This window comes from Pipra filicauda, unplaced genomic scaffold (genome assembly GCF_003945595.2).
Source record: "Pipra filicauda isolate LSUMZ 115617 unplaced genomic scaffold, ASM394559v2 scaffold42_size3861933_pilon, whole genome shotgun sequence".
In the NCBI taxonomy this organism is placed as follows: Eukaryota; Metazoa; Chordata; class Aves; order Passeriformes; family Pipridae; genus Pipra; species Pipra filicauda.
The window spans coordinates 582322-607670 of record NW_024104565.1 but is presented as its reverse complement, the minus strand read 5'-3'; the positions used below and the strand labels follow the sequence as shown (position 1 = coordinate 607670).

At 38.5% G+C, this 25349-nt stretch overlaps 1 protein-coding gene across 1 annotated transcript; it reads left to right on the top strand.

Annotated features, from left to right (window-relative positions):
* The first annotated feature begins 720 nt into the window (after nt 1–720).
* MYCT1 (MYC target 1) lies at nt 721–24974 on the top strand. Its single transcript, XM_027733858.2, has 2 exons — nt 721–976; nt 22012–24974. Exons 1-2 carry the CDS (start codon nt 721–723, stop codon nt 22542–22544), a joined length of 789 nt encoding a protein of 262 aa, XP_027589659.2. The 3' UTR covers nt 22545–24974.
* The last annotated feature ends 375 nt before the right edge of the window (nt 24975–25349 follow it).

Here is a 25349-nt window from a genome sequence, read left to right as displayed (position 1 = left end):
CATACAATTCTTCAGAGAACAGGAGTACATTCACAGCAGAATGTTTATGGACATATATTATCTGAAATATATTTAAGAGGAAAATAGTTAAAACTCAGTTCTACAGAATTTATCACATGAATACAAAATCTTATATTTTGTTGATCCCCATACATTCTCCATTAATTCTGTCTCTGTGTCATTAAATATCTTGGCTATTTTCTTTTTTTAGGGGTGCTACTATTGCTATATGTTAATAGCAGCAGTACCTATAATTCCATCAGGGAATTAACACTGCATTATATTAAAGCTGTCCAAACAAGTAGCTCAAAGGCTGTTTGTGTTCCAGGGAATTCATATTTTAGAATGGGGTGTGGAAAGGAAAAAAAATTACAGTTATGCTGTTGGGCCCAGCTAGTTCCTCTAACCAGCTGAGGAAAAATGGCAAATACTTAACAATCCCCACACCCTAAATTAATATCCTAATGAATTGGTGTTTGTTAAAAGCCTCTTGATACATTTCTTTCTTATTGAAAATTCCTACCAAATACAAGTGCTTTTGGATGTTTAGGGAAAGTCTTCAACATAGAAAATTCTAAAAGGAAAGAGAAAGGAATTTTCATCTCTCTATCTCTGGGTTGAAAAAGTTTGAGAGAAGGAGGTGATTTGGTATTGTTCTGAGTCAGTTTGCTCTGGCCGAGGAAATGACGAGAAGGAAACTACTTCCCCATCTCAGGAACCATGTGGTGTTCCAAGATAAGGCAAGCACTTACTAATTCGAGTCCACAAGCAGGAAATGTGATACATCCATTTCCTTTCAGGCAAACAACACTGTTCCGTGGCAGCACAAAAGCTTTACTTCTAGTGCAAAATCTCAAACCTTCAGAAAACTATTGCTCCTCTGTGGACATACCATTCTATATTTGCTATTTGGATGTTATGGATAGAAACAGCACAAACCTTCCAAATGATAGCACATTGCCATCAAAATTTTGGGGTAAGGATTTTTTTTCTAGAATATTGTTAAAGTACATATTGATATTTTTTGGTGATTGCCTGAAAAACACCTCTAGATACTTTCAAGCCTCATATTGGATGTAAAAATAATGAATAGATTTTGTATGTCTTGCAGTGAAAAGATTGTTTTTCAAATGTTTCTTCGACAAAGTTTTATCATGTCTTTAAACTAATCAAGACAGCAGGAGGTTCCAGGGCAGAATTGATTGTTTCATAAAGTTCATTACTGAAGTCAGTTGAAAAGGTGTCTATTGACTTCAGTATGTTTCAGATCAGGTTGACATTCTCAACCGCTTAATGGATGTACCTACACAGCAGGCATGATCTGTTTCATCTTCTAATGAAAAAGAGATAACAAAAACTAAACATGTTGCAACCTTTGGAATAAAGCCTTATTCCTCCAAAATAAAAAGTTATTTGTAGTTTGTTGTGGTGCCTCACGATAGGGTTTTCCTTATTTTTTCCTCAATGTATATTTTGATTATTATCTCTTACGACTGTTTTCTTTCATCCAAATCTGGGAATGGTTCATTAACTGAACTATATAGTGTGAGGTGAAGTATATGTTATATCGACATTCATTCAAGGTAATTAGATTAATTGATTTGATCCTAAAGGATTCTCTGCATCTGCTCTGGAAAATCTTTCCCTCCGAAAAGCTCTATTGCTTGCTATGTTTGACATTAACATGTATTAGCAGTTAGCATTAGAGTGAATCATATGATCTGGTTTTATCTATTATATTATTGCTACTGGTGATGATCCCTCCAAGAATCTGAACACTATTTAAAACCAAAAATAATATGCATTATCAAAATAGAACTTTGGTTGCATAGAAGTGCCCCAGGAAAAGATTGGGAAAAAAAGACAAGAGGATGGAAAGAGGTTCTTTTTTTTTTTTTCTTAGCATAAGGAACAAGAATCTGCTGAATGCCATCTATGCTTCCTGCAGTGACACATGTATTTTCCTGCTGAGAGACCATGAATAACCCATTTAATTTTTGTGTCTTGGGCTAAAGATTAGGGCAATGATACTTGACATCTTTGATAAATACTTACAGATTAACTGAAGAAAAATTACAGTTATTACTGTTTCAGAACCTCTTATTGTCTAGAGGTTGTCTGCTGGACTCTGAAGAACAACAATCAATTTTGTAAAGTGAAGACATGTAATTCTAAAATGGCTCTTTCAGAACAAAAATTTGCTGCATTTCACAACACTGAGCAGGACACACAGGAGCTGTCTTATTGCTGAAAGGGCCAGCAGCTCCTTTCATTATCACTGCCCATCTGGCTTGCCAGGGACTGACATTGTACCTAGCCCTGATCACATCATTTTTGCTTTGACAGTAGATGAACCTCAGAGCTTGGATTTTTGTGAGGAGCTTGCATGATCCTTTGAAGGGAAGATGCCTCTTAGATTTTTCTTATTTTTCTGATAGATTTTAGAAGAGTGAATAGTGTTTCCTCTTCCTTTCCTGTAGGTATATGGTATATGGTAGACTAGGAAGGGTCGCTGTACAGCCTCTGTCAGAGGACAATGGAGACAAAAGCTCACTGTATGGAGACTTCACTTAAAATTATAGAAGTGTATTTTCTGACATCCTGGAAATACATGAATTGAGTTAAAATAAAACTACACATAATAGATATAAATAAAACTTGGCTCTTTATTAAATGAGAATGCGGTACTTGAAATATTGATTTTTTAGGACTTGGCTTACAGGCTATTTTCTAAGACACCCACCATGTAGTGCTGTGAGTGTTACTACCTTACCAAGATGGAGATATGTGACTTCTCAGCGTCTTCCATGGACTCAGCCGAAGTGTAAACTCCAACATGTGTGCAAAAGTTTGATGCGAGGGATTTGTAAGAAAAAATATCAGTGCTGTAAAAACAGAAAAAGCCACTATTCATAATGACATTTAATCTCTTACAGTTTTATAAATCATCTATTGTCCAACAGCTAATTCCCTGTGCTGGAAAATAAACAGGCATCCTGTTTTCTAAATCTGTCTAATTTCCAGTGGTATCTTCACACAATAACATCTTAAAAGTGACTAAGAATTTTAGAACAATGAACAAACTAAACTGTCCTCTGCTTATTTATGTGTTACCACACATAAATCTTTTTACAATTGTTCCAGGCTAGTGGAAGTGTACGTGAATAAAGCTATGTAGATAAAACCGAGATATAAACACCTCTATATAAGTCATTTTGTGTGAGTTGTCTAAGTAGTATAGACCCTCTCTCTATACCCATGCAGAGACCTTAACAAATAATAATATTAAAAAATAATTAGTACATTTTTTTTGCAAGCTCTTTATGCTGTCAGTGACAGAGTGGAGAGCTGTAGATCTTGCAGGAATTAGCTGTAGATCTTGCAGGAATTCTTCTTTGAATTCATACATCACCATCATCAATCTTTAGTATTTTTGAAATGCTAAATTATGCAGCAAAGGAAAACAGAAGAAGCAAAAGAATAGTTTTCCTGGCCTATAATCAATTCTGCTTGGAAAAAAAATTTAAAAAGAATATTAAACTCCTTTTCTGGTTTAAATTCATGAGTTTTATGATAGAAGTCCTGGCCCTGTCAGCAAATATCCTCTGTGTAACATGTCATAAGCACAAAATCGGAATCCTGATTCTCATTTTACTAGAGCTGTTCCCTACTACAGATGTTGTGTGAAATCTTTGTAGATATACATGCCTGTTTCAGATAAGTTGTCTGAGCTACTGCAAGGTTGCAGGAGTTCATTTCTTTCAGGTGTCAGCTTTTGTGAAGCTATGGAACTGCTGGTCACTCTCCTTTCAGTATGTACTTCCATAGTATGGTACTTTGGGAGATGTAAGAAGAGAAGCATTTAAAACCAGTCTCTTCTGAACTTCATCGCTGTTGATATCACATGGAACTGTAGACAGAGAGTCTGGATTATAATTTTTATTGCTAGTTTCAAAACAAGGTTTAACAATAACTGAGTGAGAAATCAAGATTTGATACCCATTCATCAACTAATAATCTCACTTTTTACTGTTTTAATATAGTCTTTATTGAGTTCTTCTTGATTTATAAGGTAACAGTAGGAGCAAAGATGTTTCCATTTAAACCAGGAATGCATTTCTTGTAGTTCCTAAAAGCATTTTCAGTTGCACACAAGTGAATACAGTAAATGTCTTCAAGACAATCCTGTTTCTTCAGTGTAAACAGTAATATAATTTTAGATCAGGAAATTCATATTAAATGGTAAATTTGATCAATATGAAAGCAGCAGAGAGAAAAAGTGTAAGCAGATTTTAATCAACACAAATTCAGATCCCCAGATACCACCTAAGGAGTCTTTCTGCTGTGCCTTTTGCACTGGGATATGTCTGTCTCATATTGGCCTCATTAGCACCAGCGTGCTTGTAACAAATGTGGATAGAGCCTTCCTAAATCTTTGTTCACAATGCCTAGCCATGAGATCCCCAGACTATCCTTCAGCCTAGTTTTACTCAAGTGCCTATTTAAAAATGCAATATTAGAATTTAATACCTTAGAAACATCGAGAACAATTTTTCTTTTCTTGAATCAGAATCCAGGGTGTTATTTGTTTGGTGTGCAGAAATAATGCCATATATCAGCTGGCTTCCAGCATTTTAAGATTGCAAACTGGTTGGCACATAGTATAAGCATTATCATTTGAATTTATAAGATACGAAGGCACCCATGTTTTTAAATATGTCAAATTTTGCCTTGTCCCTCCCTCAACACACTGGTTTTCTCCTCATTAAAATGTGTCTGTTTGAAAGAAGTCAGACTGCATAGTCTGCTGGAAATGACAGTCATTATGGATGAGCATATTCTAATGTCTGATGTCGTGTTTAGCATGTTACTGGTGTAGCAATAATCATGGTTAAGGACTTTGTGTCATTCTCTATATGAACTGGACTAATACTTGTGAACGGCAGCACTGATTCAACCAGTAACACAGCTGTGAGACACTGCAAAGCCCAACCTAGACAGCCATGGGACCAGATTTCTCTTCTGGGATCCTTTGTGGGTGGTGGTCATGGAAGAGTAGAAGCACAAGCAACAGATCCAGTCTGGTTCTTTGCAAGTGACAAAAGTAGCATTTGTGCTGGCCTGTGTGGTGACCAGGTTAAGCATGTTGGCTTACACTCTGATGTCTGTGTCAGCACATTTCCATCATACCCACTGCATGGTCTGTCCTCATTCCCTTTGCTTCTGTTCATACACTTTGTACCCTTACCATTCAAACTTTAGTAGCAATAAATAAAGACTCTAGGAGCTGCCTCAGCTGTCCTGCTGGAAATGAGGACACAGAAAGACTACAGTTTGGAGCCAGCTGCAGAGCACTTGACAGCAGATGTGGCAGTGGTAGTTTCTACCAGGCCACTTCTCTTCGTAGAAGTTTGATGACTGGAAAAGACCAGTGTCTTCATACCTGAGTTCCCCAGAGGACCTTTAACCTGGTAGACCTGGCATTGCTAATAGCTCAGAGGACTTTATTAAGCTGAAGGTGCAATTCCTTTGCTGGCAGAAAGGAGGAAGTGAAGGTGTAACATTAAACAGTTATAGATGCTTTACACCACTGGAGATTTTTTTCTTAGTAGAGAAAACCTTCAGGGTTGAAGTGGAAAAAAGAGAGAGGAAAACACAACAAAATTAGAGTTTTGGATTGAGGTGATCTATCAACCCCATGGATGTATTTTCTGAATTGCTATTTTTCTTCTCTTCCATTACATTTTCTTCCTTTTCAAATTTTCACTCTAGTGTGCGTTTACTTCCTGGTGTTTTAATTCATGACAATGAGACAAAAAAATAGAGTAAGGTGATTGCAGACACTGCATCAACTGGACTTTTTACTTGCAGTTGGCCATTTTTTTGTCAATTCTCTGTTATCTGGAAAACCCCAGTGACTTTAAAAGTGAAATACTTGGCAGCATATCACACATCATAAGGAGCTTATAGCACAAGGAATAAATGTCTTTGCCTTTCTGCAGAGTCTTTAGGTTAGATCACTGATGCCTGCAAAAGTTTGGAAATGGGATGTGAACAAGTGAGCTCCTTGCTTTTGAAATTGTTCTGCTAGAGTCCGACAACTTCAGACTTTACAAGCTCCTGTCGTTGGAAGCAGCCCCAGTGGGAGAGCAGAGAGGGGGAAGAGGCAAAATTCTTTCTTCCAACCTCATAATGCAGTACTGTCCTGGTGTTTTAGAGAATAATTCCTTCCAGTCCTTATCCAAAATAATGGGACACTCCAAAATAATAGGCATTCTTCAGAAAACAGAGACCTAAAATGATGATAGAGCCTTTTAGAATGCAAATATGAGTATTGCCATAACAGAAAACACCACACTGTATTTTTTATAACTAAGTAAGCAGTTCTCCATTCATACAGACTACTGGGGATAATTAGTGAATATTGCATTTCAGTGATAACTGACATTTCCAATTTTTAATTTCTTTAACCTAATTGCCTTTTAGCATTTAGTTAAAACGTTATACAAGCAACAGATAAAATTACCCAATAAAAATAAAAACTAAAAGCAAGCCAAATTCATCAATATGTGGTGAATGAGAGGGAAAGGAGCAGAATGGTCTAAGCAAATGTTATCAGAGGAAGGAATGATCCGTATTGATTTGGTGAAGTCAAACATATCTGAAAGAATGTTTCTGACTTCTTTGGTCAGGAACCTGTACTAAGACCTTTCCCATGTCACAGATAGCCATATATATATGTAAAATGCAGTCTTCACACTGAATCTGCAGCTCCCCATCAGGCATACACTGACAATATTTACAGCAACAACTTTCCTGATCACATTTCCCAGAGTGCTTTATCATGCAGTACCTTACAAGGCTGCTTAACAATTGAATTTCAGAGTCTGGCTTCTTTCTCATCAGGGACAGATCCACAGCTAAAGACTTACTTGCAACTCAGAGATTTACCTTGTGGTCTGTGATACTAAATGCCTCAAATCACTGAGCAGACATTGAGCAGTCCCCATCATAATGGAGTTCATAAGAGAGCCAATTGTGTGTGAACAAACCTTGCTTCCAACTCCTCACTTATCTTTTCCAAGTGACTACATGGCTCATACTTCCAGATTTGTTATTATAAATTTTCTAGAGTCCTGCTAGTTCTTTATTGCTTACCTAATCTTCCATCTTCTGACTAATATTTTCTCCTTTACTCATTCACGTTGGAGCCTTTAAAAAAGGCAAAATTTGTATATCACCAGAGCTACCTTTCCATACCCTTAAGACTTCTAATAAGAAAGAGCAGCTTGTCTTTCATTCCTATTTCACAGCCAGGTATATCTACTCATGGAAGAAAAAAACCTTGTTTTGAAATGTGTATGATACAAATGCCCTCATTGATTTGTTCTAGTACCTGTCAGTGGCATGTGAACTTGGGAAACCCCGTATAAAAGTAGTCTAACATATAAAAGAATATATAGGAAGGAGAGATGCATTTCCTAGTTTAGTCAGACAGCTCTCAGAATTCGCACCATGAAATGGCCAGGAGAAATGATTGAAAAATATAGCCTTGGAGTCTTTTCCCTTGGTCCTTAGACCAGAAGATAATGATCAAAGCAACTAATTAGAGCATTCTTCCTCTAAAATATGTGCCAAATGCTGTCTGTGCTAGAAAATTCAATTTGTGTGAATGGCGTGAGTGCATATTATATGGTATGGTGCAGAAAGAAGTAGAGAACTCGTAAGCCTCTTTGTGTCAGTCTGGTATGGACAGACTTGGGGCTGCAGATTTCCCCAGTTCTGTCAAATAACATATTTGCAAGCATACCTGGCTTAGTGGATGTGTAGCCATATTGACTACAGGCAATGGCGAAATAAAGCCTCCTCACACTCCTGTAAGAAACCTGCTAACAATGTGCACAATTTTGTCAACTTAAGAATGTGTTCAGACTCCTGAGGCAGGGTTTCTAACATGGAGTAAAACACCCTGAGTTTTCCCAAATTCACTGAGAAACTAGAATTGTCTTATTTTCCCATGGTCAACTTGAACTTAGAGCCAGCTGGATTCCCTCAAAAATGTTTGTGGATATTAGCATACTAGAAGGCAGATTTTTAGCTGTGTTTCCGGAAGAGAAGGTAGACAGTTCCTCCGCATTTCATGTCCCTATTTGAAAACCAGAGTGAACTTCCCTGTGCTGTTTCATAGGAATGTTCTCAAGAGAAAGATGATGAGGCAAAATGTGACATGCAATCAGATAGAAAGATATTTCTGGCTTTGCAAATGCTTCCTGTAAACACATTGAGTTTTTCAAATATCTCTGTCTGAGAAGCAGATGTAGAACACAGATATAAAATATGATACATTTAAACAACACTGTGAGAGGCAATGAGATCTTTATGGTGATGTTACATCCTTGAAATGTTTCCCTTCTTATTACCAGCTTTAAATCTAGTGTACCTACATGTTCTCCCTCTTGCTCCTCAGTGAAATATTACATAATAGTGAAACCATATTTCCAGATTACTTAACAAAATACTTAACCTGAGTAACCTTGTTCATATGGATGACTAATAATTGCAATGTATCTGCATGGTGAATTTTCAGGACTATGAAAATTCTGTACAGCTCAGCAGAGTTTTTAGGACAGGGGCCAGTTTTTTTTGTTACAAATACTACACATTGGGACCATAGACCCTGAGAACACAGTACACAGGCAAAACCAAATAATGTCCACATCAGTAAAACTCAGCTTCACCTATATAAGAACTGAGACAGACTTTTTTCTTCACATATTAGAGAGGGCTGTAGGATTGTGCATCCTCACAGGCCCAGCAGCATCAGAGTAATTTTGCTGCATGGCTTCCAGAGTAATAGAGATTTCCTCTAACTAATGGCAATTGCTTTTTTTTCCACTTCAGGTGGAGACATAAAAAATGTCATATATAATATAAAAAACTATGTAACTTCTCAAGTGAACAAGTAGACAGAAGCTGATTTAAGCATTCCACATAATTTGGACAATGATCATGGTAGTCAGAAGACTGCTGAGGCAAGCGAGACCCACATATGCCACCTTTCCTCTGCCTGAACTTGTTAAGATCTCTGCAAGGAAGACATAACTGTCCTATCTACCAGGTCAAGGTCACCAAAAGATCTTCCACTTTCCACTTGCCTTGCGCTGACTTGGGATGTGTCACAAGGCAGCAGCAGAACAGCCTGGGCCAGTGACTCAAACAGGACACAGCTGTCATACAAGTAGTGGTAATAGAGAGAGCAGTGGCAACAAGGGTGTAGGTTTAACTGAAGGAAGATGAAAGATAGCATGTGATGGTGAGGCATTAGTAATGACAGCAAATGTGTTTGAACATCAGCCCTTCAGTGGGACTGATCTTCCCCCTCTCAGCTTCAGAAGGATCAGAACCATGTTTCTGATCCCCCTCAGCTGTGTTTGAGAAGAGCTGATTTGTATGCAGCTCTTCAGTTGGACTTCTTATGCACGTCACAGTACTGTTTGCTGAAGCTGTTTGCTGGAGCTGTTTGCTGTGTCCCTGTGCTTGATTACCTTCTGGTATCGCTACTGAGAGGCCGAAGCAGCCAGGCAAGAGATGCTCACTGCACGTTCTAGTGCTACTTATGCTGGTGCCAAACTATTGTAGAAAGCCAGCACTTCCTCAGTGGTCCATCAAGGACAGGAGTCAAGGTCATGTGTCAAATCCAAACATACTCTGCCCATGCTAATTTCTTCAGGAGACAGAATGGTGCCTTAGCCTTACACCGTGTTTTATTTTTCAGCTAGATTTTGCAGATACCATTTTGTATCAACTACTAGACTACCATTATTTAGTATAAATCCTACATAAAAATTTATCAGATAAATCATATACTGTCTTCTGAAGGGCCAGAATTATCAAAATATCCCAAATTTAATATGACTATGCTTATTTTTCTATCAGTTAAGTAAAAGATTTGATGAGCACATTAAAGTTTTCACTTCCATTACTGAAGCAGAGAGTATTATGTCAATAGTCAGACCCTACATTTAGGAAGTTAATATGTAAATACATTCCAAGATCTTATTGCAGGCCTGTCAGAGAGATAAAAGTGATATTAATGACGAACTTTTTTTTTTCATTGCCTTTATTCTGGCAAGCCAAAAGAAAAGAATATTACTGTGGTTGGATGAAAGCAACAAACTATGTCATGAAGAGATCAGTCTTATTTTTCCACTCTGCCTATTCAGAGCATGATTTCTTCCTTGTATATAAGTTATTCTTTTAAAGTGAGTCTCTCATCCTCAGGCTGTGTTTTGTTGCATCCTAATTAATGCTTTTGCACTTTCCCCACCCCCCCATACAACCACTGATTGTCAAATACTTTACCATCTTTTGCAAGAAGGACACAAATCCGAGTTAGTACAAGGAAGAGGCAAAGTTTCTTCAGAGTATTATTTAAATATTAATCAACAATACAGCATACACACATTTTAACAATTCCTACTACTGTAGTGACTGATTATATGGTGCTGCTTGTTGTCACATGAGCTACCAGAAGCATCGTTCTTTATCTACCAAACACAGAAATCTGGTACTTAGGAAACAAAGTATATTTCTTCTTCCAAGCTCCACACCAGTGAATGTGTTGGCATGTGAAAGTGTCACATAGTAAAAGCATCTTCGTGCTGTGCTTTGTCCCCAAGACCAACGCCCTGTAGCTGCAGGCTCAACTGCTGGAGCCTAACAGCGTTCATGTTCACACCTGCTAGTCTCAGCATATTGTGGGTGCAATGGTTCTGACTTAGTTCTTCTTGTAGACCTTGTTGAAGGAGAATGCTACATATTTATACACAATGTCCCATTTTACCATTGTAATTTGTTTATCCAGAAGTTAAATGAGTTTGTAATATTTGTTAAAATCTTAGTGAGCCAAATGAGTGCCTGGGAGTGGTACCATCTCCCTTATACAGAAGATGGAATGAGATGTCCAAAATCAAAAAAGAAGAGCACGAAGTCAAATCGAGACTCAAGACTGAACATTTTTTATTAGTAAGATTATCTTCATTTCATAACCCTATCCTTTTTCCCGGGGAAAAAAATTAAAAAGAAAATCAGAAGAAAATACTATCAATACCAGTTATTACAGACAATGTAATTTTCCCCTGCTTTTCAAGGTAGAAGCTTCACTTCCTATAGAAGCTTTAACCACATTTACTTATTCATATTTTGAAACCTATTGTATTGTACTCAAGTTTACACCAAGCAGTCCTAACTAAAATAATTTATTCCCTTCTACTTGAAGAGTTAGAAAAGAGACTAATGTGAACTTGATTTTCATATGTTGAAATTTGGACAATAGTAATTTAAGATTTATCTGTTGTTAAATTACCCCAACCAAAAGTCCATGAACAATACAAAAATATACAACACTGTAATAAAATAACATCTAGGAAATTTTCAGCAAAATAAATGAGAGAGAAAAAATAGTCAGTTCAGTGTAATGCATAAACTCCTCTGGGCTCTAACAAATGTTTGCTGAGGAAAACAGCCATGGCAATTTCTGCTTTTCACCACAGGGCTCTGCCTTGTCTCTCTGGCATCTTATATGCATAGGACAATTAATTGTTTTAGACATTTGAATTCACAATCCAGCATCTTAACACACACGTTTGACATGTTTGACCATTTAACTGACATCTGTTAATTTTAAATCTTTCACTTTTAAAAAACTGTGTTATATTGATACCATCTCTCTGTCATCCAGGGTAATGGAAGAATGAATCAACCAAGCAGACATGTGGCTTCTGTGGAAAGTGCATGACATGCAGGCAGAGTATAAATAAAGAAGGAAGCCATTGATGGCTCTGTTACTTGAGAATTGTAGGAATCTCTGGGTAAGCAGGACCTGGCCCAGCCTGGTGCAAATATAGCCTCTCTGACAACACTGGCTCATGTGGGAAAAGCATCAATAGCCCACTTCATACTGAGTCTCCAGCCTGGATCATCTGTCCTGTGTCAACAAGAGTTGACTAGTACCCCAGATCAGTGATTATCTCACTTAGAAATTATGCCAGCATTTATCAGCTCGTGGTTGCACAGATTCTTATGCTACTACTTAATTGGGTCTCCTAACCCACACCAAAATAGATATTAATAGACGTATTTGGTACAAGAGAAATCTCCTGAACATCAAACTGATTGATCGTCACCCAGGAAGTACTGGGATAATGAAAGATAAATTTCTGAACTTTAGGTAACTAATTGAACAGTACAGTACTACCACATATGAGCATACTTCTGTATTCTCAAAATGCTCACTACTGTACCCATTCCCAGAGGAAGACAAATATAACAGGAGATTTTTTTGCATTACTAGATGTAGCTCAGATATTACTGCAGTGACAAAAACACAGATCACTCTTCCTGCTCCTTGAATACTTGTTTATGGGATACTTTAGAACAGTTTTCAGCAAAGTTCACAAACAACTTTTCTTTCCACTCTTCAACTTCGTACAGCTTTTTAAATTTCCACCTGAAGATGTGTCTGGGTCAGGCACAGATAACAGAATTACTGTGGAGGGACTGAGGATGATTTCCATATATTCCTTACCCCACAGTCTTCCCGGTAACCTCAAATCCTTGTGCTTTTTTCTAACCCTGGATGACTTCTGTTTTCTTAAATGTATCATATGTACTTTGGTATTTCTTCCTTAATTTTAGGAATTTTAGGAAATCCTGCTTAATTTTAAGATTTCACTCCAGTCACTCATGCTCTGTTCATACATGAAATTATTTATTCTCAGGTGTAAAATATTTTTATCAATAAAGTAATAACTATAATGTCATATTGCACTGTGGTAAATTGTGATTTAGTGTTTGATTTACGTTCATGCAGAGGCCATATAGCTTAGTTCTGGGTTTGTGAGGTAGGTAAGAATGCCTTGCCAGAGGATATTTTGCTGCACTTGGGGAAAAGATCAGAATTCTTTTACTACCCTTGTAATGCATTAGGATTCATAATGAAACAATATGGTAACAGAGTTTCTTTCTCTGTCTGCCTCAAGAAATCTTTGCTTTTTGCCATACAGTTTTGCCAAAGGTATTAAATTAAACATGCTGACATGTCTATCTTAGATTTTTCCTTCTGGTTGTTACAATTACTCCTTATTTATCATTCTAGTAAAAACCAACTGCCAGTAATATCAAGGAAACATCATTAACTCTGAGTTGATTTTTGGGATATTGAGATGGTATATTCCATTCTTCTGGCTTTTTATCACAATGAATTATGGTATTAGTAAACAAAGAAAATGTACTCTGCTGCAGGGAGATCATTCTGGACATTGCTGTGGATGGCAGAAAATGTGACTTTAAAAACAGACTTAGCCTCGTGCCTTCATGAGCACAGAAAGCCACTACTACTTTCTGCCACTTTGCAGAAACCCTCAAAACTACAAGCTTTACTTCTCTAAGCTTCTGAGCACTTTTTCTGTGCCTCAGTCTACCTTACTTTCAAAGCCTCTGCAAAATGCTAGTCTTAAGTGTTTATGGCAATCCACTTCAGAATTTTTCTTATTTTTGAGGCACTATGAACGTCTCTGCAATCTCACATTGGAATGTTTCTTACTAGCTTTTTCTGACACCCTATTTTACTAGAATGAAGGTGTTTTCTACGTTGTTTAGATTTCCAGCATCAATTTCCAGCAGAGGGCAATCTTGTTCCTAGGTAGGTTGCTTGTTCCTGACATTAACCCTCTGATTAACAGCCGGCCCCTCCGCATTTAAAACATACAGTTAATCCAAAAGCATGGACTGCATTTTTTTTTAACTTGTCATTTAATTAATAATATTTCAGATTTTTCAGATTTGAAGCCTATTAGCTTACCCGATCAATGAAAGTATTAGAAACTGCACAAAATGACGTTAGTATGGACCTTGAGCTGTCATCTGATCTACCTTCTTTTTTCAAGACAGGATTGACTATATTTCAACTCTTGACTGATGTTGCTTTTTGAAATCTTTTATGGGGGTAGATGCACTATGTACCTGGACTATCTATTCTAGTTCTTACTCATCCTTATATATAAAAACTTTTTTAATTTCCTTTGCTCTGTTTTAAACCCAGTGCTTATTTTATTATCTGCTTTGGACACAAAACCCAACAGTTTAAGTATTAGCTGAAGTGGGAGAATTGCTCTCTGTTGCTGCAGAAAAGAATCTTGCAGTAGCACGGGCTGAATAAAACATCCCTTTAGCAAGCTGTGTCTGAATGCAGAGCTCTAATATTTCTGGCAGCATAACTGTCTCACTTATTTTGTTTATTAGTTCTCATGTCCTGCACAGTCTGCTTTTCTTTCAGCTATTTTTCCCCAACAGATTCTGTTTTCCAGATGCCCCCATCCCCACTGGTTCATTTTCTGGACATCACAACTTCCTGAACCACCTTGTGCAGTAGCCTGTCACTCTAAGTTGTCTCTCAAAAGTCATGTGTGAAGTTTCTTGAACTTTTGTCATGACTAACATCACAGTTGGTTGATATTATGCAGCAACTGATTCACCCACCAAACTGAATCATGGACTGCCTACAAATGATTAATGAAAGGCTGTTTTTCTAACACAATTAGTGACAATTGGGAAGATAGTAATGTCAACGCTTTTCATATAGCAAGAAATTGCTTTTTTGAACTCAGCATGACAACATCAGTTGGCTACTCATACTAGCCCCAACTTTAAACCATTTTTTGGAGTTCGTAGAAATGGCATAAAATTTCAAGTAGTTCAAATCACTTCAAACCTTCTGTGGTGGGGAAAAGTGGTGTCTCTTTCGGGTAGGGTATATTTCCTTTCCAAACTTGCTGCCTGGGATGCATGAGGAGCAATAGCAGCAGCCTGTAAAGCTTAGAGATGTGCATTTACTATTTTTGGGGAATACATTCAGTGCAGGTAGCTCGGTGTGCAGTTGCACAGCGAGCTGGATGTTGAGCTCTGGGGGGCAGGAGCCTGAGCCCAAGGCGAGAGGCCGTGAAATGCCGACTCTTTGCATAACAAAGAACCTGGGCCCATGTGGCCCAGCCAGATGACAGGACACCCAGAGACACAGCAGGAGCCGACGACCCCCAGACTTTCCTGCCCTGAGACTGTAAGGGTATAAAAGCCTAGGGGTTCCTTTGTTTAGGGTCCCTCCTTGGAGACACACAGCTCGAGCTGTTATTTTGTTATTTTATTATTTAGTTATTGTGCCATGATTAAATTATTTTAAGGATCTAGATGTCTGAGACTCTTCTATGGGAAAGCAGGTGTCGAGCCGGTAAGGAAATTGTGTGTGGGGGGGTGTTTAGCTGCAAAGGGGCCTCGGTCCCAGCTCAGGTGGTACGAGTGTGACTGCCAGAATGGCTGCTGCATGGTCAGACAGGGAAGTTTCCTTAACACTATAGCTGTTAGGAAGATGCTACGAGTTTGTTGAAACTTTGATGGACCCTGGCTGCTCCTATCTTATTTTGCACAAAACAGACTGTGTTATTAACATCCCCTGATGTCTTACCTGAATCTCACTTGAAACCTGAGACACTGAGATTCCTGTAAAGTAGTGTCTGAACCATTATTACTATCAGGTTAGTAGATTTGTCATTTGTAAATGCAGTTCATGCTTTAATACACTAGCTGGTGCTCTATGCTAAGTTGTGCAGTGTTCAGGTATGAATTTCCACACTTGTTTGTATGGTTTTTATACCTGCTTTTGTCACTGAGCTTTCATGTTTGGAAAAATTCATTTTGGGAAAAAGCAACTGAGATGATTTTTTCATGTTTGAGATGAAACCCTCTACTAGTTGTCAAGGCTTTTCAGCTTTGGGTCAAGGCAACATGAAGGCATGTGTGCAAATGTGTGGGCATGTAGGGAGAGGAATGCTTACTACCTTAAGTTTTGAGTCACTGGCGTATGACATCACACAAAAGAAAGAGAGCTCACAAAAAGCATAAGAAGGAAAGAAATAAAATGGAAATAAATTTACAATTCTAAAATTTTGATTGAAAATATAAAAATTGCTCTTTTCCACTATATATCATGGTGATATGTTCTGATACTTCACATTGCTAACACAGATGAAATCAGTGAGCTTGTATGTTCTACATAGAAGCTTGCTGGAGTCCCCATGGAATAAAGTTTTCATGTCAGATACACAATGTCTCGTTCTAGTTTTGGGATGGTGGAAAAAAAGAAAAGTAGGAAAATTACTCTCAGATGTTCAAGTAAATGAACAGAACCTTGCCATAATGTAATATGACTAAAACATCTCTATAGCAAGCTGTGTTAGAGTGCTTAACAATGCCATTCTTGACTGACAAGCTACCTTACCACTTATAATAATTTTAAAATAAAACTACTGTGGTTTTAGGAATGCCACTCCCCAGTTTAATGTCCCACTCCTGCCTGAGACTCTCCCAAATCAGATGCCGCTTGCTTGCTCCCTCTCCTTTTCTTTCTCCTTCCTGCTCCAGGGATGGAGCTGAGAATTGGAGGCAAAAAAAACGTAAGAATTATGGGTTAAGATAAGAACAATTTACTGGAAACAGCAATGAGATAAGAGAACGAAGAGTAACAGTGAGAGTCCTTTCCTTCCACTACACCCGCTCCCTAGCAATTTTGTAATGGTATAGAATAACAACCTAGACATAACCACATGGCTCCAGGTTCTACCCCCCTCACAGCTACTGCAGAAAAATTAGCTCTGTTCTGAATGAAACCAGGACAACTAGTTAATTATTTTCTTTGAATAAAACAATAACAACAAAAACTTGCATCTCCAAAATATAAAGAAGATTGCAATATTTGAAAGTCAAGTGCTAGAAATCAAATCAGATGTGTAGGTATCATATTGCCCTATGGGTGTTTTCTGACATCTTGTGCTTAGCAATAGCATGAGCAGAATGGATGCTTGGAAAGCTGACTGGTTCTTTATTAGCTTTATTAGCAAATATTGGCAAAATTGCTGTTCAAATTTGTCATATGTGCACAGCCTGACAAAAAATGCTTTTCCATTTCCCTTTCCTTTGCATTCAGTACTTTGTCCTCTGTTCCTCTGCCCCACCCTGGTTGTTTCTCTGAGATGCTCTCATTGAAGCTGCTACTTACATGGTTTTTTGAAAGGTAGTACTATCCCTTCATATACTTGGCCAGCTGTAAAGTTTTCAAATGTATATATTTGTAAGCATGGGAGAAGGAAGACCCTATGCCCACCTTAACTTTACACCTTGGGAAACTTATCATAAAGGGATAGGAAACAGGCAAGTCAAAAGGATTTCCTGAGTTCAAGGAAGAAAATGCTATTCCAGTTCGTTGTAGCCAGAGCTGAGGGCAAGAGGAGATTCATTAGGAAAGTGAATCCCCAGTGCAAATGTGTTTTGAAATCAAAGTGGTGGCTTGCTATCTGGTGTGGTTCATACACCTGAAAGGAAAATGAAACTCTCACAGAAGTAAGAGATTGACGTAGTACGTCTGCAAGCAACCTGAAACCCTACATGACAGAAGCAAGATACTCCATCACAAAAAACAAATAAAGATTTTGGGTATTTCAGGAACTGAAAGTCTAGGTAGGGACCGCGTTGCTGTATTTTGGTGAGGTATACCCCAAAGTGAGGAATAATATAACATAGCCCACTTCTGAGAAGACTTAAAGATTAGTATGGGCCCTCTTCAGCTGGTCTTGCTTCAGATGTCCAGGCTAGATGGGAAGAACTTGCTTCATGCCAAGTGCTGGGAAAAACATCTTATCAGCCAGTCTATCATCTTTACTAATAACATGTCTAAATTCCTCCTGTGTGGGTTCTATAGAGTATTAAGCACTTGCTAGAAGTTATTAATTCGATAGCATACAAGCTATCACTTCAAACATATACTTCATGGAAAGTTATGAAATCTTTAAAGAAAGCTGCAACAACCAAGGAAAAGCTTTGTACAAACCTGCAGCACTGCATTTGTTTAACGCTGCATGCAAAAATGAGAGAGGAGGGAACAGAGAGTCTCTAGAAGGAATTGCCTAATATGGATAGATATTGGGCTGACAAACTTGCTGACTTGATGTTCTGGGGGTAACATTCAGATGTTATTGGTGTTACTGTGGGTTCTGAATTTCAACTTTTTTTGCACAGTCACATTAGGAGCACTGTAGACAGAAAGGTAAGGTAGCTAAGGTATCCAGTTTCTTTCTTTCCTTATCCTTTCATTTCTGGCTTTGTACCCAAATTTGATAAAAGCCTTTGTCCTTCACCTCAGCTGGTGTTAGAGGTGAGAGTGGAGAATTGACTGAGGTAGAGTACCAAATCTTTTCAGTTATGACATAATCAAATAAAGCAGGCAGTGTGAGTAGCCTGAGAAACATACAGATCAAAACATATTTAGAGGACTAGCACCCGGGTAGTTTTGGTATTGACAGCATCCCTACCTTATCCCCAAATCTTTTTTTTTTATTCTTTTCCTTAAAAGCAGAGCACAGAATGACATGCAGAGCTCCCAAGAAACTGTAAGATATTAATGACCTCTTGGGGGACACTATGTGTCAGTATCATGCTGACTCTCCTGAAAGGCTGGTTCTGCTCCAGATTAAGAAAGAGAAAAACAACTCAGGGCTCCCGTCAAAATCCCAGGTGCAGCAAGTCCCACTCTGCATTTGATCTTTTTCTCTGTTTGATAGTATTTTCTCCAATGTACCTCAGGGCTGTGATTGCTGGACATTTTAAAGAGTAAATCAATGGGCACAGATTTACAACTCTTCAATGCAAGTTTTTAGAACTGAACTACATTTCAGTAAAATTCATCCTCTACAGGGAGTGAGCAAAGAGCAAGTTTGGCCTATTAGTGTGACCCATGGTTCCAATTGCAGTCAGTGAGATTTTGGAAAGAGAAAAAAATTAAATGTCTGTAACCATTGGGTCTAGTGATATTTCTATAATAAGAATCAAAAGGATTAAATGTAGGTCCAAATGGAAAAGCAAGCATTTGGTGTCCTATATGGCAACCACAATAGTCAGTGTAAACTCAGCTGTGTTTCACGAGGAAATAATTTTATCCTCTATTTTGACATTCATATATAGAGATAGAAAAATAAAAGAACTAGAGAAGTAAAAGAAAATGAAGCCATTATCCAAAGGGATAATTGTCTGTGCTGTACCTTCAGCACAGGAGAACAGCACGTGGGCAGGACTGAAGAGCTGCACTCAATACATTTGTCAATTCCCTCATCTGCTTTTAACAGTGTGAAACTCTGGTTTGATTGTGCAGGTGGTGAAAATTATGGCTAGAGGGATGCAGGGACAAATCCTCACCATGGTGCATGGCAACCCCAGAGCCAGGTACACTTTTGTGGCTTGCTGTGCTTCTGCTTATGCTTAAGGCTGCAGAGCCCTGCGGAGATCCCCTTCACCAGCTGAGAGTCCAAAGAGTTGCAGGGATATCAGTGGTAGCACAGAGACCTGTGTCTGGGGGATTCCTTGGTAGCCTTGAATATAATAACCTAACTAGCATTCGAGCTGAAGTACAAAAGAAATCAGCACAAGAAAGAATTAGTTCTTGCTCCACTTTCCCATAGCCACACAGGGGGAGCAGTAGGGGTGCTCAGACTGCAGCTCTAGTGCATGGGAAACACTGTCTTCAGGAATCCTGGGATTTATTCAGCTAGAGGTCACCAAGTCCTGGCTCTCTCTTCTCACCTTTGGGAATATGAGTAGGAACTTGCAGTAACAGAATGTATTAATTCCATTAAAATGTCATAATAAGCTATTCCTGACCAAAAGGGGCACAGTAAGTCCTGCTGTGTCTCTTAAGACATTTTATAAAGGGCAGAATCACATTAAGTTTGGGAGAGGAAGGCTACTCATGGTGATGGAGCTCTGATCTGCAGCCAAGAGTTGCACTGGAGGAGGCTGCCTGTGGGTTCTTGCAAAAAGCAGATGGGGCAATGACCCTTTGCCTTTAGTGTGCCCAGTAAAGAGTTTCATAGTTATAAAATTGAGGGCTTAAAGCAAAATTGTATTTTTGGATCAAGTCTGATCCATGTCTGAATGAAAGCACAGCAAAGTGTTCCTGAGAGGGAGAAGTTCTCTGCAACAATATCCAATGCATTATCCTTACCAGTATTTATTTGAAAAGGATAACGGTTATAAGCCTACCTGAAAGAAGAGTTTACAAGCAAGGAGCAGTAGGATTGTATAGCCTTCCAAGTATGAATCACATCACTAGCAATTTTTCACTGAAGGAAGAAAAGTAAGAAGGTAGATAAGGAAGATGATAATAACTACTTCTTAAAGTACAGTTAACCAATAATCGTTTACATCTCCCCTGTTGGAAGCAAAGGAAATATTTCTTTCCCTGCTCCTGCAGTGACATGCCCTAAGTTTAAGGCTAACTTAAACAAAAGAATATGTTCCCAGGTGCCAGTACTGGGGTGCCTCTGTCTGCAAGTCAGTCCTGCTGGCCCTGCCCGGCACCTGTCCTCCTCTCTGCAGTGTGCTGACTGCTCTTCATAGACATCCCTCAGGCCACTAACTCTCTTCACCTCTTCGGCATCTGCTTTAGCCACATCCCGTAACTCAGATTCACTGTCATTATTTTCAGTATTGGGAATGACTATTTGCACATTACTATAAATTCAGGGGAAACTTTAACAGCTGCTACCTTGGAAGAAAATTCTGAACCTAGTCTCATCTTGCCTTGTTCGGGCTCTAATGCCTGCATTCCAGTCCTGGAGTTACTACCTTCTCTTATGGTGATCAGCCAGGCACAGTGTCATCTGGCCTGTGCTTGGATATGCTGAAGAAGTTACTCACCTTTCTCTATCCAATGAATATATTTTCCTTTTTAACAGAAGTGCTTCACAAACATGATAGTACAGCATGGACAGAACAAACATGTTTCAAGTTGTCCCATGAATCATTTTTTGCTTATTCTATTTTTACTCCACCAGTTGTCAACACAGTGTTCCTTCTTGTTTGAGATCCAAGCCCTTCTTGAATTTTAAGGGGATCTATAAAGGTTTTGCATTCATTCTAGGCCTTATCCAGGATTACAAATATATCTCTGAACTTTTTAGACTAGTAATAAAACTGGTGTTCAGTTGCAAACTAAGTGAAGTTTTCTGAAGTAACTGTCCTCTTCTTAGAAAAATACAAGGAAAAATCAAATTCCTCCATCCTAGGAAACCACATGGGAGAGAAAAAAATCCTAGCCATGGGGGTTTTATTGCTGTTGTTGTCATTGTTTTTGTTTTCAGATCCCTTAATCCTTGACAACATTTCTAAAAGAGCTAGAAATTTACTTTACTGAATGGCAGATTAATACATCTTTAAATTGGGCATTGTGGGTAGGAAATATTCAAGAGACTTATTCAAGATAACAAATGGTTATCTCTGACCATAATAATTTAGGATATAATCATTTACATTAATTATTATGAGGATTTAAACTATTCGTTACTCAGCAGTAAAAGACTAGGAAGTGTTCTCATTTTGTAATAAATACAGGGCTTACTCCACTAAGAACATGGCAGAAGGCACATCACTGTTTTAATAGGTGAATTTGTGAACATGTATACATAGAACATAAACATCTATAAACAGAAGGATAAGTCTGCATAAATCCACACCTCCTATTGCCCATAGAAGCAAATACTTGGCAGTTTTATAACACACTTTGGAGCTGGTGGGTGGCTGGTTCTGGGAAAGGCTAAAGACTTTCCTTTCCTTGGTACAGAAACTGATATTAAATGTAGTGTTATTTTATGGGTGTTGTTGAATTATGCAAATGAAACAAGCAAACAAACCAACCAAAAACCACACACACAAAACCCCACAAAACACCAAAATACTGTATAGTAAGAGCACTCTGAACTGCTGTGTTTGTGTTGTGAGGTTCATGCATTACATACAGAGGTCTAAGGGCTTGTTCATCTTTTAAGCAGGCTGTCATTTTCTATTCATTTTCTTGCAGGAATATCCTTCAGAGTTTATGAAGTAACTTTGATGTTCATTTTTGCTGTATTTCAGATGAGATAGTAATAGCCTTCACAGTGTCCATGGTGATTGGACTGGTGATTGGAGGGATCATCTGGGCATTGTTCACTTGCTTGTCCCGTCGCAGAGCTAGTGCCCACATTTCCCAGGGGAGCCCCTCAGCTTTCAGCCGTCGGTCCAGACCCTCCTCCCATGGCCACACTACCGGCAGGACTGGATTTTACCGCAATAGCAGCTGTGAACGTCGGAGCAACCTGAGCCTGGCCAGCCTCACCTTCCAGCGGCAAGCCTCCTTGGAGCAGGCCAACTCTTTCCCCAGGAAGTCGAGCTTTCGTGCGTCCACCTTCCACCCTTTTCTGCAGTGTCCTCCTCTCCCTGTGGAGACGAACAGTCAGCTGATCACCCTCACTCCCACAAATACCACCACAACACTTGTGGGAAGCACCACAAACAGCTTAAGTCGACCTGAATTCCACTGGTCTAACAACAGCCTCCGCATCTGCCACTCCACACAAACCCCACCTCCTGCCTATGAAACCATCATAAAAGCTTTCCCAGAATCCTGAGCTACGTCCTTGTTGCAAACACACCCGTGCATTTTAGGAGGAACCTCAATTATCTCAAGAATTTTTTGTGCATGATGAAGATCTCTGAGAAGTCTCCAGCTGCAGTTGCAGATGGGACGGACCTGTCAAGAGGGGGGGTAGCAGTGATTTCTTGGAGCACAACATCCCACTGTCTGAGAGACCACTCGTCTTTGCACTGCTGGCTTTAATTTACTGCTCTGCTGTACGCTTGCATATTTATAGTGTTGTATCTTTAATTGCAGCCATTGTCTCTTTATTTTAGAGGGGAAAATGCTGCTGCATAAAAGCTGGATCATTTCTTGAAGAAACAGATAATGTTAGGGATTACTGATACACAGTATATCAGTGCAAATTTCACTATTCTTTTTTTTTTTTTTAAGAAGTTCTAGTTTCATGTTTTCCCAAGGATGTTACATTTTCAGAGAACACCGTCCGTTACCCACCTTCTTCCTATAACCCCAGAAAAGCTTCTGTCAGAGGAACCTTAGATCCTGACTGTGATTATAGGCATCCTGTTCTGATGATTCTAAGTGAGCTGAAAAGACTCCATGTTAGAGCTGCTTCTGTAAAATTCCCCACAGTGTGGGAAAAATTAGTGAAGTATATGAAGCTTCACATAGAAAGAAGTTTTGAACAACACATTAAATGCATGATAACAAAGAATTTTCTGCCTGCAGCCAGCAGAACAGGTAGTCCCATTTTAATACCCGATGAGGCTGTATGGGCAGAACTGCTCATGTTTCATTTTTCTAGTTCGGGTTATCCAGATAAGTGGCATGAATGACAACTATTTTTTAATTAAGTTTCCTGACTTGCTATGGGATTACTCATTTCCTTATTTCAAATTGTTTTTCTCAAATTGTACCAATGTTTAATTGTTTCTGGCAAGTTATTCACTGAAATCTTGTCTTTCACTAAAGCAAGATTTCAGACATCTGTGGTTGAATACTGGGATTATATAATGAATTGGAATATGAAGATAAAGATGAGGTATTTAGTTGAGGGTTGCATATATTCTTGACTTTTATATGTGTATCATGTCAAGCTAACCCCTGGCTTAGTAGAGACTAATTGCATTGATGTGACAGAACATTCAGGATTTGAAAATAGCACAGAAAAATGGGACCTGAAGTAGGTCTTATTGTATCAGTTTTCTGTTAAATATTTCATGTTCAAATAAAGAGTAAAGAATTTCCGCAAGTAGAGGAACAGTCCTACTTGTCACTTACAGATAAACCAGTTGTTTCTAAAAGACCTGGGCAACTACCATCCACAGGACTTCTGATTCTGAGGGGGCTTTTGTAGAAAGAACAAGTTCTCATCTGTCTTCTGGGAGGGACAAAGATTCATCAGCTTTTAAGAATGGGCAAAATGCATTAAATCTTACTTTTCAGGCTTTTGGAGACTGGCAGTGTGTATCCCTTTGCTGAGCTCAGCATCCCTAAGGAAGCACTGGAATCGATTTCTGAAACGCAGTATTCCAGCCCAATATCGAATCATTTGCAAATAATGCTAGAAACATTGAGCTTACAAGCAATATTTACCATAAAAAATATTCCTCATTGTAAAGGCAAATTATTTTGCATGTATTTACTGACTAGCTTTCATTGTTTTATTTTTAGTGTGCAACATTTTCCCTTCTGGAGAGATATATGTCATTGCTAGAGGAAGAATCATTTACAGAGTTTACAGAGCATTTCACTGCAGACACTGTGGGTTCTAGCACACCAAGGACTTACTGATCAGACTGTAAAACTGCATTTGGCTGATGAGAGGCTACAGACTTAAAATAATAGTCATCTAGAGAAAAAAGATTGTGTTACTTCATTCTTTTTTTTTTTCATTTAGAGGTTTTCTGAGTCTGGTGAACTTCATTGCATGCACAGGTGTGTTCGTGGTGTCCTTGCTACAGAATAGGTGATGCTGCCTATTCTGACCTGCCTATGAAAAGTAGAATTCCAACCTGCTTCCTTTGCTTATTGGGTTTGATGGACTATGGAAGACACAACTTGGTCTACCAGGTGTGTACCCGGTGTGTACCCAGCTGGTACCCTTGAGAGTGAAATAATTTTAGATGAGTGAATTCTTACTTCTGAATTGTAAGTGCACATTTCATTACAGTAGAACTTTCCACAGTATATTATTACTCGTATTACACTGTATTTAGTAAACAATGTAGAAAGGGAAGCTTAAATGTACTGTATTTCTTTTCCTCCTGAAATCTGTACCCAATATCAAAGCATTTTTGTGCTCCCTGAATTAGGGAGTTTAAAAACACAGATTCTTTGGTGCATAATCAGTCTGATTGTCAGATGCCTAAAACTTGTTTTCACAACATCTGAAATGAATGTTTTACAAGCATTCTGGAAGCTCCAGAATGTGAAATAAAGTTAGATGCTATAACCTCAAGCTCATGTTTTTTTCTTAAATATGTTGACTTGCATAAAATATCCATTAAAGGGGAGAGTATTATTTTTAATTATGCCAGCTGATACAGTTCGAAGTGTGAATGAGGACTGGGTCCTTCCTCTGTTTCTGTGGGGAAACACTCCAAAACTGAAGATGTTATTTGAAGTCAGACTTGGAATTTGCCATATGAGAACACCTTCAAAGGATTACAAGTGAGAATGTCGCTCACAAATAAAAGTGCTTACAGGTATTAAATCCACTGGTTTATAAGTACTTAGGTTTCAATTCGCTGAGTGCTTGAGCAAATGCTTGCTTTAAGTGAAAGGGCAATCACTATAAGGTTCATGCTTAAATAGACTCATGCACATTTTATTG

Bases quoted from the DNA above. Each gene is read 5' to 3' on its own strand.
- MYCT1 (XM_027733858.2), top strand. From the start codon at position 721: ATGTGGTGTTCCAAGATAAGGCAAGCACTTACTAATTCGAGTCCACAA. The intron at 977-22,011 runs GTAAGGATTTTT...GCTGTATTTCAG, and splicing joins ATTGCCATCAAAATTTTGGG to ATGAGATAGTAATAGCCTTC.